The 21,169-nt window shown below is 39.1% G+C and overlaps 1 protein-coding gene across 2 annotated transcripts; it reads right to left on the bottom strand.

Annotated features, from left to right (window-relative positions):
* Positions 1-2,001: 2,001 nt before the first annotated feature.
* Positions 2,002-20,818, bottom strand: si:ch211-39i22.1 (coiled-coil domain-containing protein 8 homolog). 2 transcript variants are annotated; one of them, XM_034134506.1, is made up of 12 exons: positions 20,525-20,818; positions 14,269-14,528; positions 13,372-13,489; positions 12,420-12,529; positions 12,162-12,258; positions 11,528-11,557; positions 9,653-9,733; positions 8,278-8,304; positions 7,813-7,833; positions 5,802-5,918; positions 5,053-5,112; positions 2,002-4,839 (listed from the first exon to the last, which is right to left on the bottom strand). In XM_034134506.1, exons 1-12 carry the CDS (start codon positions 20,586-20,588, stop codon positions 4,811-4,813), a joined length of 1,014 nt encoding a protein of 337 aa, XP_033990397.1. In that variant the 5' UTR covers positions 20,589-20,818; the 3' UTR covers positions 2,002-4,810. The 2 variants fall into 2 exon arrangements, with proteins under 2 accessions (XP_033990397.1, XP_033990398.1); XM_034134507.1 differs by having other exon boundaries at positions 9,680-9,733.
* Positions 20,819-21,169: the final 351 nt, after the last annotated feature.

Genomic DNA, 21,169 nt, shown 5'->3' with positions numbered 1-21,169 from the left:
TTTTCCTTGCATGGCCTCAGATCTACTTCATATAGTAAACACATCTCTTCACTCAGGTATTTTTCCAGAGGCCCTGAAAACTGCAGTCATTAAACCGCTCTTAAAAAAGAATAATCTAGATGCCTCAGTAATGAACAATTACAGGCCAATATCAAACCTGCCATTTCTAGGTAAAATCATTGAAAAAGTAGTATTTCAACAGTTGAGTAACTTCTTGCATTTAAATAACTGTTTGGATGTGTTCCAGTCAGGATTTCGTCCAAACCACAGCACTGAGACTGCTCTTGTAAAGGTCTTCAATGACATCCACTTAAACACAGACAGTGGCAGAACTTCAGTGTTAGTATTATTAGATCTCAGTGCTGCATTTGACACTGTTGACCACGACATATTACTAGACCGACTAGACAACTGGGTGGGACTTTCGGCAACAGTTCTAAATTGGTTTGAGTCCTACTTAAAGGACAGAAAAAACTTTATTTCTATAGGTAAATACACATCTGAGTTGACAAATATGACATGTGGGGTACCTCAAGGCTCCATCTTGGGGCCTCTTCTCTTTAACATCTACATGCTACCACTGGCTCAGATAATGAAAAACAACAAAATAAGTTACCATAGCTATGCGGATGACACACAAATTTACGTAACAATTTCACCAGGAGATTATGCTCCAATTCAAACACTGAGTAAGTGCATTGAACAAATCAATGACTGGATGTGTCAGAACTTTCTCCAATTAAACAAAGATAAAACTGAGGTAATGGTTTTTGGAGCCAAGGCAGAACGTATAAAAGTTAGCGCTGAGCTTCAGTCTGCAATGTTCAAAACAACAGATAAAGCCAGAAATCTAGGTGTAGTCATGGACTCTGACCTGAGTTTCAACAGTCACATTAAAACAGTTACTAAATCAGCCTACTATCACCTAAAGAACATATCTAGGATTAAAGGACTAATGTCACAGCAGGATTTGGAAAAACTTGTCCATGCTTTTATCTTCAGTAGACTCGACTACTGCAATGGTGTCTTTACAGGCCTCACTAAAAAATATATTAGAAAGCTGCAGCTAATTCAGAACGCCGCTGCACGAGTCCTCACTAACACTAAGAAAGTGGATCACATCACTCCTGTTCTGAAGTCTTTACACTGGCTTCCTGTGTGTCAAAGAATAGATTTCAAAATATTGTTGCTGGTTTATAAAGCTTTGAATGGTTTAGGCCCAAAATACATGTCTGACCTACTGCTAAATTATGAACCATCCAGAACCCTCAGGTCTTCAGGGACTGGTCAGCTTTCTGTCCCCAGAGTCAGAACTAAACATGGAGAAGCAGCATTCAGTTATTATGCTCCGAATATCTGGAACAAACTCCCAGAAACCTGCAGGTCCGCTGCAACTCTTACTACTTTTAAATCCAGGCTGAAGACTTTTCTTTTTGCCGCTGCTTTTAATTGAACTATTCACATCTTAAACTGCACTGTAACTTTTAACTTTTATCCATGTATTTTTTCTTTTAATGTTTATTTTATTATCTTTCCTTTTTAATGACTGATTTTAAATGCCATTTTAAAATGTCTTCCATTTTTGTAAAGCACTTTGAATTACCTTGTGTTGAAAGGTGCTATATAAATAAACTTGCCTTGCCTTGCCTTGCCTTACTTCTTACCTCCTATAAATAGCTGACATATCAAGCATTTCAGGTCATGTCTCATGATGCCTTTTTTTTTTTGTTCCTGAGCTTACCTAACTTTCAAACAGCCCACAGGAAATAAACTTAGTCACAAAGATAGAGGTAAATAGAGTTCAATGCAGGGACAGAGATATTAAATTCAGATGTTTTTTGATCCAAACTACACATTTTTAAAGCATTATTTATATCTTAACTGTAAAAATGACATTATTTAAATATCAGTTTTTAACATCAGATTCCCATAAAGCTGTAAAACTGTGTCATACACACTCATAACAGATACAAATATTTGGCAAGGAAATAAAACACCAACTCCCACGAAAACGGTTTAATTGACTCCTCAAACATTATTTACACAATTCCAGAAGAACAACAAGTGCCAGATGACAAAAAATGAAAAAGACTGTTCCAAAACTAAATGAAAACTTTAAATAAAAGTAGAAGACACTAGTCTATATCGAAAATGAATTGTCTAAATATGTTTAATAAACCAAGATGTATACAGGATAGGAAAGTGCTTCTCCTATATAGTTTGTGTTATTTGAATCACCTGCAAAAACATCTCTGCTTGTTTGACTGTTTACTTTCCGATGGTGACATTTTGTTCTTTATTTCCCTCTGAAATAGTCAAGAGGCGGTATAAGGCAGGACTAGTCAGCGCCATGATAGATGCCTTAGCATTATCTGCAAAGTGCACTTCAGGACCCGATAAGTCAACAACTTCCTTGATTTTACATTCTGGTTTGGAAACTATGCTCCAATAGTTTGCTAACAAGGAAGTGACTTCTTGGGACTAAATGTGGCATGGACCATGATGCTGAAAACACGTACATTCCTTGTGCAATTTTAAGAGATGTATTTTAGTTGCAGTCTTCTTTTCATCAAATCAGTCCCAGTGAGGTTTCTGAATGTGCACTGCAGGCCAGCAGAGTGCTTTTGTTGATTCCTGTGGCACTTAATGAAGTGCACAAAGACGGCGAGTACTGCATTATCAAGGAGGATGTTTTATTTTGAAGGCATCAGTGGCTATTATCTGAAAGCTTGTACTGTTATTTAGTGTGTATTTTGTGCATTATCACTTATAGCAGATGCAGTAAGAGATTTCAGACACACTCTTCACTTGGCTCCAATGTGTCAAGAGAAACTCCATCACAGATAACAAGATCAGAAGGCATTTCAAACTTTGGCCCGGCATCCAGCCCACAGTTACACAGTAGGATAAGTCAATATGTGACATCACAGACTATTATATTTCGGCTTGAGGCTAGGCTGTTAGCAACAGTCTCTGTCCTGTATTGCAGCTATATGGTGCTTTACAAGTAACACACTGTACATGAACTGCAGCACTATGCAACCTCTATAACCCTTTTTAAGGTTTAAAGGGAGCAGAGCAAGTACAAAACTGCAAGGCAACAAAAAGACATTCAGAAGTTAACTTTTTTTCTGCTACAGCCGCAAAATAACTGTTTTTCTTTTTTTAAATGCAGTAGCGCTGTTTCTGGGGCATTTTACAATGATATTCACAAAATACCACAGCAACAAGTTGGCCGCTGCTAAATGTAAAATTCATATACAAAAATCACAGGTGAATGATGTTCTTAACGTGGAAATATGAATGATACAAAAGCACTGTGACAGCAACTGGCTTGCTCGAATAAAAAGACACACAATGACAATTTGACTGCTGAAATGTGAGGCTGTTACGAGTTTGGAATGCATTATTAGTTAAAAATGTACTGGAAATTAAACAGCAAACCACCCACATATACAGCAGCTGTCACACTAACGTAACAGTTTCACATTCACAAGCAGTTTAAGGTAAGGCTTTTCTACCACCAAAATGATTAAGACTCAAATAACATAATACATTCCTCAATTGTCTAGTATTTTTTCAATACATTCAACTACTATTTTGTCTGTTTTCACTTTTTTTTAATCCCAGCTCTATTCCCTGTGTGTCTGTAGATTGGTCAAGCCAGGCTGTGTCAGTGAAGGCACTATAGAGGAGAAATTACTGCATCACAACTAGACTGACACAGACTACATCAGAACAATTTCTAATACATTACTACATGACATCTTTGAATTTGTCCATGTCAGCTAAATATTCATCCATTGACAGAAATAGAGTTGGACTAGACTTCACTTCAGCTCAGTACATTTCAAAATATAGACCTATATATAATTGTACAATATCTTATAACATTGTAATACAAATTGATTGTTTAATCAATTTGACATTAATTAGTTTGTATCATTTGAATTTTTTTGTGTTTGATTTATAATTTCACTCTTTCACTCTGATTTATTGAACTGACTGAAGAGAAGTGGTAGTCCCCCAACAGGATTTAAAACTAAGCCCCATCACCAACTAAAAAAAGACACACAGACAAAACAAGAACACACACACACACAGTGACATCAGTGGCCCCCTGAACACACATTGGACCATAAATCCTAGGATTATAATCATACACTATTTTCCTTGCCAGGGGCAGGAAATACAGTGGTACTTATTGAAGACCCCTGTTATTCATCTATCCTGCATTTCTAACGCAGACAATACAAAAATGATTTAATTAAGTTACTGTTGCCAATGGATTTTTAAAAGCATATTGGTGTCTCAAACAATGACAGAATAAGCTAAATAAAATCCACTTATACGATTTCAGTAAAAGGTTAGACCTCTACTACAACATCAATAACTTTCACTGGTTTATATTCACATTGAATTACTAGAACTAGATAGTATCCGTAGAAAAAGGTAGTTCTATAATTTTGCCATTTCATGGTTGATTTGAGATTAAATCTCTTTTATGTCCACTTTCATGATTTGGTTTAAAGTGGAAAGATGGTCTAATTGTTTCAATAATTTCCTTTGTAGTAACAATCATAAAACCCCCTTTGATTCTCTTATATTTACTCCCCACATATATGCACACACAAGACTGAACATACAAATGCAATCTCTCTCACACACACACACACACACACCACACACACACGCACGCACACAGCCCTACTCGGGCCTCACAGTCATTTAGCTCTACAGATAGAGCCTAACAGTGAGATTGCCACTTTCTTGCCAGTTGTTGATCCAAGCTGTCATGACCATTGCTGCTTTAGGAGGATTTTAGCAGGTTGCTAAGGACTGCAAAAAGAAAGAGAAAATGTCAAAAAATGGCAGATGATTATATGTGTTTCATCTTTGTATCTACTTGTGTATTGAATGTGTATGTGTGTGTGTGTGTGTGTGTGTGTGTGTGTGTGCGTGTGTGTGTGTGTGTGTGTGTGTGTGTGTGTGTGTGTGTGTGTGTGTGTGTGTGTGTGTGTGTGTGTGTGTGTGTGTGTGTGTGCGTCTTACCCTGGGGATCTGTCTGAGCCTCTGCAGTATCAGCTTTGCGGGCAGCTTCAGGATCAGCTTCTATTCACAGAGATTGACAAAGTCAGACCGAAGCAAAAACACGGTAAGAAAAAAGTGAAGGAATAAAGTCATCACGTCAGTTTGGATTTCTCAAGCATTTAGTAAGTTAGACACAACTACAGTGTGACAGTGAAAGCACCCAGGGGGTTGTACATATTTCTAGGCTCTGATTGACTAATTCCCTTTAGTGAGGAAGCATCCTTCATATTCATAAATACCAAATATATGAAAAGGGGAATATATAATTGACTTTATTTGAACATTTGATAAATACTATAGTCAGAGTAAATCCTTTTTCTGAATCTGACTTTTGCCCTACATCACTTGAGCTGAATGGCCTACTGCTGATGTTGACTGTAAATTAAAACTCTGCTGAATTGGTAGTATTGGTATGCAGGATGTGTGTGAGTGGACAGCAATTGACGACACTCTAAGGGATCAAGCTGAGTCTGCTATGTCTCAGAGAAAGACTGCTGACCTCCAGAACTTGTGATATTCAGACCCAAAGTCACACACTAACATGCCCCACCTGTCCTGAACTTGAAAAAAACTAAAACAAACGTGTGACTGGATATGCTGGTAGCTTGAGTCTAAAGACATTTTTGTATAAGTGCTGTAATGCCAAACATATCAAGCCTTGTTTACAGCAGTTTGGCATCATATTATTTGTTAGTCAGTGTGATAATTACCTTGTCTGTTTTTAAAGCACAGTTTCTTCTTATGGTATGTGTAATATCCAGTAGCAGCTCCCACTATGGCCACACCGATTGCACTCAGGATGCCTGCTACAGAGCCGGAGCTGGCCTCTGTAAGAGACAAACAAACAAAGATAATGATGACAGTGCATACTAAACATACTAGTGTTTATGATACAAATGTGACTCCTGTGTTGAATATTTGCCAGTGTAGCAGCTTAAGAGATTGTTATATTCAGCCTTAAACCTGGCTGCCACTTTGCAGTTGAGACATGAAATGGCACGCAGCAGTGAGGCTCAATGACACGAGACTTGAGCGATGCATACTCTTTTCGCAGTATTTTCTGATTCCATTTCTCTTGCCTACCCAATAATTAAGACTCTTGAAAGCATTCACAGTTACAGAATAAATCTGTCTGCACTCTGCACCTGTAACCCAGTTACCATGCCAACACAGATCTGAATAGTTTTCATGCTGTGTCATTGCAAATACCTCTCATAGTCTGTGAAAGGCACACGGACAAATGCACCACTGAGTAAAAGCCATTAATTCAACTCCAAAATAAGTACAAATAATGGCAAATTATAGTGCACTTATATGATGTGACATAAGATGCTCTAGTGTAAATAGCATAACAATCATTTTTTAATCATATGCTTACTATTTTATAGTATATACTTTATACAGTTTATAGTAGGTATTTTAAATAACTAATGATTTAACTCACCAAACGTCAGTGATCTACACTATGTTACAATACATGTTATGTTGCATTAATCAGGGTTTAATACATTGCCAGAAGAAAGCCATCAGAATTATAGTTATATTTAATGACTTTATTAAGCATCTAAAATCTTCTGAATTGGCTGTAAATGATGAAGATAGAATTCAAGATTAGAGACTTTGTTGCATGAATTATATCTGTAGATATATTATTTACAATTTCGACCTAAATATATACAAATCAAATCAGAAAGAATAGATAAGGTAATTCAAAAATCAGGATAGGCTGGAGTGGAAGAGAACAAAGGGATACATTATGTTGTGATGAGTCAGCAACTTAAACAGGTACGCATGACAACTAAAGGAGTGCATCCAAGTGATGATGAACACAGTTAAAAAAGGAGAACAAATAGGGAGTGGCATGAGTCAGAGAACCTGCGTGACTTGAGATACATGAATCAGGAGGAAATGAAGTGGAATAAATTGGGAGAAGATAGTGAATCACTACAAGGAAGTACATACACACATACAGTAGATAAACTGACAGACAGCGTGCCCTAGGGAAACACACATCTATGGGAACTGTCTGTGGCCAGCAGCCACAACCCCTATCACATTACTGTGGGCTACAAGGCTGGGGTCAGAGGTCAGAGAAAAAGTTACATTTTACAATGTGACCCATTTCCCTCATTTGTGTACAAGGCATTCTCTTAGCTGTTTTATCTTTCCTTTTGTACTTTCTCTTATATGGATACCTTTACAACTGTTATCATTGATTGTCTGCCATTTCTAAAGTAGAGCACTTTAAAAATGCATACATAAATAAAATAAATAAATCAAGTTTAGTAACTGATCCATGGCTTTTAATACTTAAACAGATGCATTGATCATCAATACAATGTCAAAGAGGTGTTCTGACTATCATAAGACTCATTAATTCATACATTCACAATATATATCATGGTTAAGTTTTAATACAAATACCATTTGGCATTTTATCACTGGAGACTTTCTGCCAATTGAAGGTCCAATCACTCTAACAGCCTGCTTGTCATTCATTACATATAAAAAGGCAGTTATTCAAGACAAGTTCAAGTTTAAAGAAAAGTTTGAAAAATGTCCTACAGCATCTGCAGCAACAACACACCTGCAGCAACACACCTGCTTAGGGCCCTACAGTTATGAAAACAGGGGACTGCTTGTTTAGGGTATGTTTAGGGCAGTGAATGGATGGCTGGGTAACTGTATTCAAAACAAAAAAAGAAAAGAGGGATAGCTCACCTTGGGCTTCAGGTTTTTCCGCTGTGGAACAGAGAACATATACATACATACCGTTAGTAACATGAAACACCATGTACTGTACATACTGGTAAAACCCTATAGGAGTTACACATTGACTGTGAAGTGAGGTACTGTTTATTTAAACATGCACAAACAGGCACCTGTTTTCCTACTGTTTGATAAAAGGGAACCGCACTTACTTCCGAGCTTCAGAAGTAACACTTGGACAGATGTGTGTAGCGTGACTACACTTCACAATGCTTTTACAGAGGAACGGTTTCAAACAGTGTTCGAACTATAGTGGAGAGGCATTTTCCGCTGAGACTAGTATCCTGTTTGTACTGTCAGTGGCATGTCAGCAATATCCTGTGTGCTTCACCAGTTTCCAGAACTACTGGACTGACGCTGGCTTGATGGGACTATTTCTTTTTATATTTTTTGATCATGAACACAAAAAGGTCTTACCTTCTCCTAAGGCGCCTGCAGCATGTGCTACAAGAGAAAGAACGACAAGTGTTTAGAGAAGGATAGGGGAAAAAGGCTAAATCATTTCATGTCTGAATGTGTTGATGCATGATAAGCACAGAAAGCGGAGAAGAAAAAGGGAGGATCAAGAGTATTTTCTTTGAGGTGGTTTATTCCTCAGAGTCATTAAAAGGCCTAGGGTTTTTGTCCTAACCGGTCTCGAAACGCACATATTAAATGTCCTTTCTGTACACTAATGGAGTTTCCTTTTATGATATCAGAGGAAGACAAACAAACACTCTTTGTGGCCCGTGCTGAACTTTGATCTGTGACATCATGCAAAACAAACTCCATTATCTCCTTCTTCGTTGCCTGCCTGCCTGTATAAGCCTGTGATGTCATTGCTGCCCTCTACAGTACCTGCTTCAACTTGACAAATCCGCTAATAACAGAGCACTAAAGGAAAGCGCCCTTTAACTGAATTATAATGATTATACTGACATAGATGAATCAGCTTTTAGATGGGGAAAAAGGAGGAAAAATCAGTTGCTGTTAAAATGCTCTATGGCTCGTGAGCAAACTTTCTCGGTGAGAGTAAAACAATTCAATCCATTCTCTTGTCGTGGGAAACAGAGATCCTAAAATGAGAACAGCATTCTTGAAGATCCAAGGGAATATGTTTAAAAGCACAGTTTATGAGGCACTGTCTTGAAGTGGCCTTGTCCTACGAAACACTCTGTGGAGGTGTGACTTTGTAGATGTGATGGCTACAGTCGGTGCAGCGATTGGTGGAAACTTCACCATTTTATTTCATATTTTATGGCATCTTTTCATTCATATATATACAAAAAAAACGTTTAATTACTCTTAGCATATCATTTTACTTGCAACCTGTCTTACCTTAATAATATTCTTGCCTGATGATTTTGATTTTATTTCAGGGTATTTAGTTTTCACTTAAAATGTAATTGTTTAAAACAAATGATTGACTTCATTGCAATCCTAAAATGTTTTACAACCTGTTTGCTCAATGTAAAGCATTTTCTAAATTTGTTTTGAAACGTGCTGTATCAATAAAAAAACGTTAGCTCAATGTCTCAGGATATATGGATTTAATACACTGTTTTTGTATTTAAAAAAAGGAAAACAAGACAATAACTCCCCAGAGAGCAATGACTGGTCTTACGAAGTCATTTTGTTAAGCTGCTTTTTTTCAGCATAAACAAAGAAATCACATACAGTATATTATAAAATGTCCTATCCACTTCCTGTTCACATGTATTTGTAAACCAGAAGTTTAGGGTTACCGGCTCAAAGTATAAAACCCTTTATGTCAGTAGAAGTTTTGACCAGAGTGGAGATGGAGATAACTCACCTCCAGGTCCCATACTGCGGCTCTTACCTGAGTTTTCCTCTGCAGCAGTTTCTTGCAGAGCATCTTCCAGGTCAAAACTCACTGAAAAAACATTAAGGCATCATTGGTGATGAAAATGCAATTTCAATCCCAGTAGGGAAATTCACTTTTCGCCACCGCGCCCAGGAGAGATATCTTCCAGATGTTCACCAAAAGCATGTCATCTCTTTAACACACGATACTTCACTGTTGCATGTTAATCTTTTTTAATAAAAACATCAGCTATAATGGGAACTCTCCCCACTTCAGTCCCTCATGGCTCCTATAGTTAATACCCTGCAGAACTGTCCTGGAAAGGAACTGTGAAACTCTACCTGCTCTCAGGGTGTGACTGTTATCCTGTGAACAAGTGTTGACTTAGATTTTAAGGATATTATCTGTCAGGAACAATACCTTAACCTGACTCTATATTTCTGGGGGAAACCCCAAGTGACGTATTACACATGTGGGACTACAAAACCGTTTTAGGCTGGGCAGGGATCAGTGAATTATTTCAGATGGAACCTAAGGGGAATCATTTTCCAGTGACCTTCTTTCACCTTAAATAATTCTTGATATGAAAACATAATGAGTAAAATTGCCCTCTCATAGTTAAGCACCTTTTGTCACAGATATATTATAAGTAATGAAACCATTTTTTGAGCCAAGCTTTACTCTGATACTCTCATTCTCCTGCGTTTATTAACCTCACAACCTTCTCCCCTCTCTTTGCCCTTGCATACCCCTGCATCTCTTTTCTTACTTACACAACAACCCCTCCCCCTGTTCTTTTCTAATTTCTCTCCTTTCTTAATCCTTCTTTCCATCTATCAACTCTTTACCTCCTGTCACCACCGTGCAATAACGATCGGTGCCAGTTATCATATGGCAGAAACCTTCCACAGCAGCCCCTTCCTGCACCCCCCTTTCTTAGTTGTTAGCATGACTCAGAGGGGAGATAATGACCAGCCAAACATAAAATTACTATTCTTGAGTGACAAAGAGGAGGACGTCCTGCTATAAAGCAGGTAAGGACAAACAACAAGCATACTTTGGACAGGAAATGCTGAAATGAGCGCAGAGAGAATACCATTGTAGGTGCGACACTTCCAGCTTTCTTTACTCAAACCATACCACCCCTAATTAAATCTGGAGGTAAAATTGTGGGGGCCAAAATCCCACCTCATAACCTTTTTAAAAAAACATCTGTTTTACATTACTATGTTCAGAAAATGGGGAGTTGCAGCAACATGATACACGATACAGTATATCATGAAAGCAGGTCATGTGTATGTTTAAAGGACTGATAGCAGAAAACGACTAAAACAACAACAATTTCATGGGTATTTCGAGGGTTCAGTTATGACACAGTGGGAATCTTATACGTTTGGACACATTAAAGTAGGTTCAGAGTTATGGGAAATATTAAAACATGTTTAGTTAAGATTAAATACTGAGCTGAGATGAAAACATTCTCCCTTTAAACACAACTGCTAATCATTTTTTGTGATTTTCTAGCTTTCATATTCTAATGACATGTAATGCTTTAATGGGGATTTCAACACTACCAGCTGCCACAAGTGTACATTTAAGAATTTAGTTCTGGGGATTCAATGTATTGCAGTAACTGACAAATAACTGGTTTTAATTATGTTGTGAAATGCTCTTGTTTGATGAAAGAGCTGCTGAGTCATACTTAGCAATTACTTGTGGTGTGCCCGAGTTATTTGTTTAGCTGTGTTAGACTTAGCTCCAGAAAGGTTGAGGTTTATATAAGTATTATATATGAGGTTTATATAAGGTTCTTTGGAAAATGCAGAAATTAAAGAGGAGAGAAGTAACAAAATATATTTTTACCTTTCACAGGAACAATTGTGTCAACTTCAACTGTTGGCAGAAACAAAGAACAGAATCAGTGTTTGATGCAAACATCTAAAAAACAAAGTCTAGTTGGAGACCTTTATCAAGAGCTCTACAAATGTGTAACACTCATCTGTTTTTGATCATCATCAAAGCTTGCTGAATAGTGTTTACAAAGAGGGTATATGTGAATATCTCATTTCTTTTTGCTTATTATATACATTAAGGCATTACGCTGATACAGGAGATCATGACTCATGGTACGGTATGTAACATGCTACAACTAGACAGATTGTACCAGAACATAACGTTTTACAAACAAGTTGGTACAGTTCCCCATGTAAAGGACACGCATGCTAAAGCGGTGAGCTCATCTGATGAATTCAAGTGTCCATATTGTGTCTTTAATACATACCTCGAGATACCTACTCTGTCCCAAGTGACTTGAAGCAAATAGCTATCTCTAAGTTCTTACCTACAGTCTCAAGGCTGCATTCTGTACCAGAGTCATTAGAAACAGGCATGGACATTTTGGCTTTCTTGATTTACTGTATATTAGTTGCATGGGGATCATATTACATTTTTTCCATATGAGGTTATACACACAAGAAAATCCACAGTATATTCTCACCTGGGACCTCCACTTTTGGTTCCTCTGCGGCTGGTTTTGTTGCTTCAGCAGCAGGGTCTGTTGGCTTCTCCTCAGTATCTGCTGCCCCAGGTCCACTCTATTAAAATGTATCAAATATAAACACAAAGGATGCGCCAGGAACTTCTCAAATGATTGCAGCTTCTGAAAAATGTGTGTTATACACTGGCTGTCGGCAATTATACATAATCAGAATGTAGATGTTAGGTTTAAATAAGACTTTGTAACGGTGCTACTGACCTCCTCCTGAGTGGGTGCTTCAGTACCGCTTGGGGAAGCTTCCTCTTCTTTAGCTGTTGGTTCCTCAGCCTTTGGAGCCTCAACCTCTGGATCAGCTGCAGGTGCTGGAGCTGAGAGAGAAACAGATGGGGGGGAAGTTTAGATCACTCATTTATTTTTATTATCCATATTTTATGACATGGGATCAAATGGAATGGCTGGTTTTGTGGCACTTTTTATTGCAGGTTGCAAGCAAAGCCAGGCAGGTTCAAAAAAGCATTTTGCCTAATCTGCACATTGACAAGGTGTATAGTAGCAACAGTTTGAAAGACATCTCAAAATTGAGATTGACCTGTTTCTTTATCAATCAATTACATTGACTACATTTTTTTTTAATGGTACAATCGCTGTTGCTTCTCAGTATGATTATTATTAGCCAAGCTGATGTTGTAGATCAGCATCGAATTGAAGGAGAAAAACAAGACAGAGTTGCAACAAGTAAAAACAACAATAATAAAAACTGTTATTTGGGAGAAAAGAACAGTGTCCAAATTCTTGGTTATGGTTTATCAAATATCAAGCAGCATTCTGAGAAGGAAAAACAGCTCTGCATGTATTTGCAACGTTTGGTGTGTGTGGGTGTTTCTGAATTCCCATCTTCACCACTTCCTCTTAAATCTCTCTCTTTATCAAAGGTGCGCTGAAGCACGAAATTCTACTTTAGATGCCAGCAGATGTCTCGCCAGTGTACAGATTGGGCTTTTGATTTTATTCTTGATTTAAGTTAACATTTTATTGTTAACTTTTTATTTGGGAGCAGGAAACAGTGAGTAGAATTTTTGGTAGGGTAGGATTATTATAAAAGTAAAGAAAAATTAGCACATTATATGCTTTTGCGTCAGATTAATCATCAGAAAAAAACATTTCTGTATTTCCTTTTTTAAGTGTGCATATTTGAACACCAGTGGATCACCTGGTGTTGCTGCAGCGGCATCTGTCTCTGTGTCGGCTGGAGCAGTGGCCTCAGGAACCACAGTATCATCGGCTCCGGCTTCAGGCTCAGCAGTAGGCTCAGGCTTGGCTTCTGTTTCCTATATTAAACACGAGTTATACATATTTAAAAAATACATTTACATAAAAGAAAAACAAATATTTAAACATAAAATGCCCTCAGGTGATTTGGTTTTAAGATTAGAGCATATTTGTTAGTGCTTCACCATCAGTTTTTTTTACCAAGCAGCACAACTGATATGCAAACTGGAGCTTTGCTGAAACACAAAACACAGTCTGAAAAGGGCAGAAACAGAGCTGCCATTGACGTTATGTTTCATAACACTTTCAATGCCCACCTTGAATGTACATGAACAACATTCAGCCATTTGATATGACTCAGCTTCTCAAATATCTGCCTGAAGAAGATTAAGAACTATATATTCTCTCGACCTCAATGTACTAAATGCAGGTTGCAATGAGGCACTGTTATCCAGAAACATGGCACAGCTCAGATCACTCAGACCTGGACAGAGTTTGTACATTTGTATATATTTAGTCAGTAATGCTGTTTTCAGAACACCCAAACATTTTCCTGTGTGCTATTTACCAGACAAGATAAGAGTTTGCAATCATCAAAGTAACATTATAAAAAATAAACTTTGTGAACTATAACCCCTTTTATATTTATCACCCATACATCATCTGGACCTGCAATTATGTAACTTTTATATGTTTCTGTTTTAAGAGCAAGTGTTATTTAATTTTTGACCATATTGGGTTCTTTGGAGGTTGTTGATTACCGGGAGAACTCTAGCGAGATAAACACAGATTGATCATACAAAGAAAACAAATCAACAGAAACAAAAATGTTCTTTACGTCGGCTGCTTTGTCAGTTTCCTCCGCGGCTGCTTCAGGAGCTGCGGCTGCTTCTAGGTCTGCTTCAGGAGTTGCGGCTGCTTCTGAGTCTGCTTCAGGGGCTGCGTCTGTTTCAGGAGCTGCTTCTGGAGCTGATTCAGGAGCTGCTTCTGCTTCTGGAGCTGCTTCAGGAACTACTTCTGCTTCAGGGGCTGCTTCAGGAGCTGCTTCTGGGGCTGCTTCTGGTTCAGGAGCTGCGTCTGCTTCAGGAGCTGCATCATCTACACAAAATGTAAAAGAATAATTAAGAAGGAAACACATATCCAGTCAAAGGCTGACTACTAGTACATATCAATTTAAAAAAGGGCAGACAAACAAAACAAAAGGGCTGTCCTGAAACCCTGGAGCTTCAATAAGCATACATCACACGACTGACAGAAGCCTGAGAAACTATAATTTTCTTTCTCTCAAGAAGAAAAGAGGCAGACATGGCAGGCTAAAATATGACAATATGTCTCAATGACTCATACGGAGTTTCTTCTGCCTTTGAAGGCGTGCAACCTGGCACTACAACCCCTATAATTGACTGAATTGACCAATATGTTGTGCCCTTGCCTGTTCACAAACAAATAAGCCACACTTTTACAAGTCTGACCTAAAATAGAACCAATAGAACAAAAGACTGGCAGTGATTTGTGATGATGGAAATTGAAAAACGGCATGCCTTAATCCATCTGTTACCATTTAAAACAATTACAATTATCTGTCGAAATGGTCGTTAAGATGTTGTGGATTCAACACATTCTCTAACATGACTATCACCACTGACACACTGACACACCCACACACACACACACACACACACACACACAAAGAGCCACACCCTGCTCTGATTGGTTCCTGATGTGAACTCTCCAGCCACAAATGGATGACAGACGCATCGATCACGTCTCACCTGCCTCAACATCATATGAAGACTCAACCTCTGCACTGGCATTGCAGCTCTGTACTAATGAGAAAATACAAAGCACATGTCTTTGTCATTCTGTGTGTGAGATGAGCATGGCGTTTGTGTGTGTTTGAGGCAGTGCTGTGAGATTCCCCTGTTGGATGTGAGAAGCTGAAACAGCAAAAATGTGCTCTAAGTTGAGCTGATTTCAGCAACACCCTGATGCTGGTTCTTCGGGATAGTACCAACCTTTAAGAGGTATATACCATCTAGAAATAATGGTATGGGTGATATTTTGCTTTCTGCTGGAAATTGAAACATAAAGACATAACAAAGAGCAATAAGAATCTTCAGGGGTTTTCTGCTGTGTATCACAACTATCTTCCATAAAATGTTCACTTCACATAATTCGTAATCACTTTTGAAGACTTGCTTATTGTCAAGTGAATTTCCAATGTAGGATCGCTGCCTTTGCCAAGTGAGATTCTATCCGAGTCAGAGACGCCCTGAGGGAGGGCGGCAGGAACACATCTGAAGTATTTCCATCGCACCGTTAAACCTCTGGAGGCAGGCCGTGCAATGTTGGTGACACCCTTGCTTCTTCCAAACACCCACCCAAATCCATAGAGACACTAGCATGGCTAAACACACACCATATGCACTTATGCACAGAAACATGAAGGGGTGACTTGCACAGATGCATGATCACTAATAAAAACAAGCTCTATTTGTTTTTCCCTTAATTCCTTTGGTTAATGTCACAGTATGAGCTTTGTATCAGTGGTAATCAATACTTAGTGCCATTCATGGTTTATTAAGAACCTAACAGCATCACAAACTGAAGAAACAGGACTGAATGTGTGAGTAAATGTGTTTGTGGTGGAGTTCAGGTTTTTATCTTCATGACTTTCTTTGATATCACTGTCTCAATCAAACAGGTGTTATCAAAGATGTACCGTAGCAAAACATTCAGCTTGTTGAACTAGTTTAGACGCCAGATGTTTGGCTTTTTTTTTTTATCTGAGAAAAGTTAAATGCAGGTTAACTTTCTGCTGATATTGAATTGTTATTTCCTCAGACCGGGATCACTGTTGTGTGTTTAATGATTGTGAGTATATATGTTTTCACCTACAGTAAATGTGAAAATGAGTGGGCACATTTTTCCATGGCATTGTGCCGACATGCATGTGTGTGTGAGGTATGTGGCTCTCATGTAACATGTGATCTGGGTGTGTGTGTGTGTGTGAGGGAAACTGCCCCCCATACAAAGTCTTTCTCTTGCCACTCCATAGAACATTCTGTTCCCATCTATCAGTTTGCCACTTCCTCCTCTAACTACCTCCACTTCAAACACACCCCCTTACATCCCCCCACCCAACAACAGGCATGCGCACACGCACACATGTGTGTTCGTGTGTGTAGAAAGTAAAACCCATAAAAACACCTTCTCCTCCCCCTTTGAGTCCAAACATACAAACAACCATATGTTCACACACACAAAAGTCAAGTTAACATTCACCCTCACCCTTGAGTAAGCGCTGTCCTGTTTTGTGTTAGTGCAGCAGTGAAACAAATTGTTGCACATCCAAACCCTCTCAACCTTCCTTTTTCTTTTTGCTTTAAAGACTGTCTCCCCCTTTCCTCTCTCTTTCCCTCTCCCAAACTCTTAACTCCCTTTGTTTCTTTGCCACTGCTTTCCCCAGGGGCTGATGAGTCATCTGTGTGTCTCTGACATGGCTGCACGCTATTGTATGAGACTGAACAGCATGTGCAGAGTTAAACTCTAAGAAAAGGTCCCCAAAGACGGACTCTTAAGACAAACCAGTTTATGCATGTGGGAAAACACGATACTGTCGGTTACATACTGTTCTTTAGGAAAACTGGCCTACAAGTTGTTGATAGATTGATAAATACCCTCCATGGCCACTTTATCAGGTATACCTATACATGTCAGGGCTGGGCGGTAAGGAGCTAGAACATTCTGGTAAGTTCTTCAAATGACATCACTTTAAAAACAGGAAAGACACTTATGCCATGTTACGATTTTATCATATATACAATCTTAAACTAAATATTAAACTTTAACTTAAACTTCTCCGACATTGTCAATCAGAACAGAACATTATCATTAACACTGAAAACAGGAGGATACAAGTAGCTTAGCTCTGTACATTAACATTTTACAGAATGTTTCAGGGTGCCTGACTATGTCTTGGCCGGGCACAACTCACTGTCGTTACTGTGAGTTACTGGTCCCCGCCTATACAGTCTATGGTCCTAGCCAGGAAATAGTCCAGCACATTAACCCCCTTAAAACTCCAAATTGCCTGTTTTTCGTGTGCAAACTAAACAAATTAGATATAACTCACAAGCTTAAGAGGTGCCTGTAAGTGTATTATATAACCTTTGGACTGAGTCAGGCTTGCTGTTTCCATCTGTCTCCAGTCTTTGTACTAAGCAACGTTTTAAAAGCTAAGCATTACACTACCTCCTGTATTGAATATGACTCTCAAGAGACAAGCTTAATCTGTAACTGTCTTTTTTGCTGAAACAACCCTTATAATGCAGACAACTTTCCATTTCGTTGTTCTTTATGCTCCAGCAAGCGGGACTTTGACATCACTTAGGGTTACTTAATCTGGGAACCAACTTGTGCCTGAAGACAAGTTAAAACAGGGTTTAAGGGATATATGTCACTGAATAAAACTAAAATACTAATTGATAGAAACTAAGCAAGCACTTTTAGCAAATAACATCATGTTAACGCGCTACTATGACAACAGCCAATACAGCGTGGAGACAGCACTTAAATTGTTAGCCTATATAATGATTCACAGGCATCATGGAAGCTTTAGTGCTGATTGATGCCAAAGGGTGACACATAATAAAACTGTTTAACTTGGCACTTGATAGCATTTCTGAGTACGCCTGATAATTAAAAAGTAAAATTATTTTTTCATGTCACCTTTTGTTTTGCAAACTACTAAACAAAGACGTTCATCTTTTTCAAATTCAATGCCGTTTGATTTGTATGACTCACAGTCTGAGGCCAGTTATGAATGACAAAGGAAGAGCACCTTACGACACTTACGGTTTCCTGCCGTGAGATTGTGTGAGATCGTCTGAGTGTGGTTGAACGGTACTATAGCGTGTACAGACACCAATAACCAATCCTTGTCTCGTAATAGTACACCAGAAACTGTGTGTGCATGTGTGTCAGGTGATACAACAGCACCTCCACAGTGCATTGTTCTGTCAGATATGGCTCTATTGTGTGTTTGTAGGACAGAAAGTGCCGTGTTTACCCCAATCATGCACACCTTAAAACAGCCCCCATGGGAGCAGAGAGAGTGAGAGTGTGTCTGTGCATGTGTGAGTAGATTTCACTTATCCACCATAAGAGAGATTTGTGTGGTGGTAGTTGATGGTGTAAACAAGGACAAGTCTGCACACAGTACACACACACACATCACAATTCTTTCATCTGCCTCTAAAAGACACTCACACACACACACATGCTCTATAACTGACTCATACAGAAACTCACATTAATGATCGCTCCCATACTCCCACATGTTCTGTATATTAAGTAATTCCCCACTCCCACACCTACCCACACACACACACACTCTCTCTCACACACACAGATGCTGAGGGCCCTGGGGGAGTGTAAGGCGCTGAAACTAGTTGAGTTGTTGGGTGTTGTCTACAGCTGGAGCTGGATCTAGTTACGAGACACTCCCTACACTTCACTTCTATAGCTTACACACATTGTGCGTGATGTGTGCGCTGACCCATGGACCCATCTTTTTTTTTTTTTGTGTGTAACTACGAACTCCTAACATGCAAGCAAGCAAATACACCCGTGGAGATTTTCTGTGTCAAAGTACAGCAGCACATTGGGTTTTACAGTGAGGTTACAGTTTGGCAAGTTGAGAAAAAGTGTGTGTGTGTGTGTGTGTGTGTGTGTGTGTGTGTGTGTGTGTGTGTGTGTGTGTGTGTGTGTGTGTGTGTGTGTGTGTGTGTGTTGATTGATAAGTTTATTAACAGCTTGTATATTGGGTACAGTACAGTACAGCTCAAAACATACAATTGTTAAGGGGATGCAGACCAGAGAAAGACTTTCGTCTTGTTTACATCAGGGTCCCCCATTTCCAATTCATCATATCATTTAAGACATATAAGACATATTTGACATACAGATGGCTTATTTACAATTTACATACAGTTGGTTTACAGTTGGTGTGTGTGTGTGTGTGTGTGTGTGTGTGTGTGTGTGTGTGTGTGTGTGTGTGTGTGTGTGTGTGTGTGGTTCGTCTCTTGTGGTTTGTCCGCTCATAAAAAATGAACCGGTAGAGTGAGAATACACCAGGTCTCATTGTAGTTCACCAACTGAAATGTTGTTTGCATAATGGTAATGAATCTCACTGTATCAATGAATAGCTCTCTCACTCTATCCTTAAATTGTATATCTGCTGTTTTTCCCTCTTAATCCTCTTAAACATTTTTGTTTTTATCTTCTTCCAACATCTTCCTATCTCTCCCTCCATCTCTCCAAGTGTCTCTGCTTTTCTCAATGCTTCCTTTATCTCCCTCTGAGTTTTATTGCTCTTGAGAAATCTGAAATCATTGCATGCGCCGCGGGGAAGGGCAGGGGCCCATGAGCCAGCTGAGGAAGAAGAAAGAGGAAGAACAGATCAAAGTATGGAAAAAGAAGATATGAAGAAAAAATTAGACTCACAAAGCATCAGTGATTCAATAAAGGTTAATAAAAAGAGCTGGAAAAATGGATGAAACAATTAAAAGAGGGGGGAATTCCTTATGTAAGGACAATGCGCCCACCACACCCCTTTGGGCCAAACTCATGTCCAGAAAGATATGGCCAAATTAAATGACACACCTATTTCACTGTTAATGCCTGGCCTGCAGAGCCGTGAAAAACGGAGAACAGAAGAAGAAGGCAGAGCTGCCTCCATTCATTCAGCCAGAACAGATTGAAACAAGCAGATTATAGCTAAAGGTGAATTGAATTGGCATGCAGACGGGGAGGCAGACAGACTGGCAAAAGACACTGGCAATTGCTCTCAGACAAACACATACACATTCTGATGGAGATGATCAACCCACTGAAAGACATATAGAGATAGATAGAGAGATAGATAGATAGAGAGATAGAGAGATAGAGAGATAGAGAGATAGATAGATAGATAGATAGATAGATAGATAGATAGATAGATAGATAGATAGATAGATAGATAATGTGTGTGTATGCGAATAAGAGCATGTAGCTTAAGGCTGGGCTGAATTAATTGGAAATATAATCATTACCTTGTGCCTTGGCGCTTGTAGCCAGCAGGCTTCCTAATAGCAGAATCCACAGGTATGACATCATGGGAACACGGTGTTCTGGCTGCGATTGAACCGGGGTTTAGATTCTCTTTACTCTGCCTTCAAACAGGACAATGTACCGGCTCGGAGGTTTCAGGTAGATCTGGAGGGCGTGCGTGTCGGTGTGCCGGTTCGTTCTTGCGCGTCGGATCAAACCCGTTGCGTTTCCAAGGTGCTCAGATGCTCTGCTCAGTGCGCGCCTCCGCGGATCTGTCGTCCTTTCCTTTTGTCTGGATTGGAAGAGAAAGGTCCAGTCTTTATTGATGTGGGCGGGTCTCTTCTCCCAAATACGTACAGGCAGGCAGGCAGGAGGGCTGTGTACGGGCTGTGATGGCATCACACATGTTTTTGCCATTGCCATCCTGTTGCTAGAATGACTGTTGCCAACAATATGTTTATCTTCTTTATCGATACCGCCTGGTTAAACACAACATTCAATTGGCACAAACTCAGAATCAAGCATTATTTCAATCAAGCCATCCATCGTCTATTCAGATACTAAGCCACAGTGGCTGTTCCTCGGTGAAATTAAGCATTTTTTTCGTGGCTTCAAAATGGAATACAATGATTATTGTACTTAATTAC

Source organism: Trematomus bernacchii, unplaced genomic scaffold, assembly GCF_902827165.1.
Source record: "Trematomus bernacchii unplaced genomic scaffold, fTreBer1.1, whole genome shotgun sequence".
Lineage (NCBI taxonomy): Eukaryota > Metazoa > Chordata > Actinopteri > Perciformes > Nototheniidae > Trematomus > Trematomus bernacchii.
Note: the sequence above shows the minus strand (reverse complement) of the source record. Positions and strands in the feature narration are given on the sequence as shown.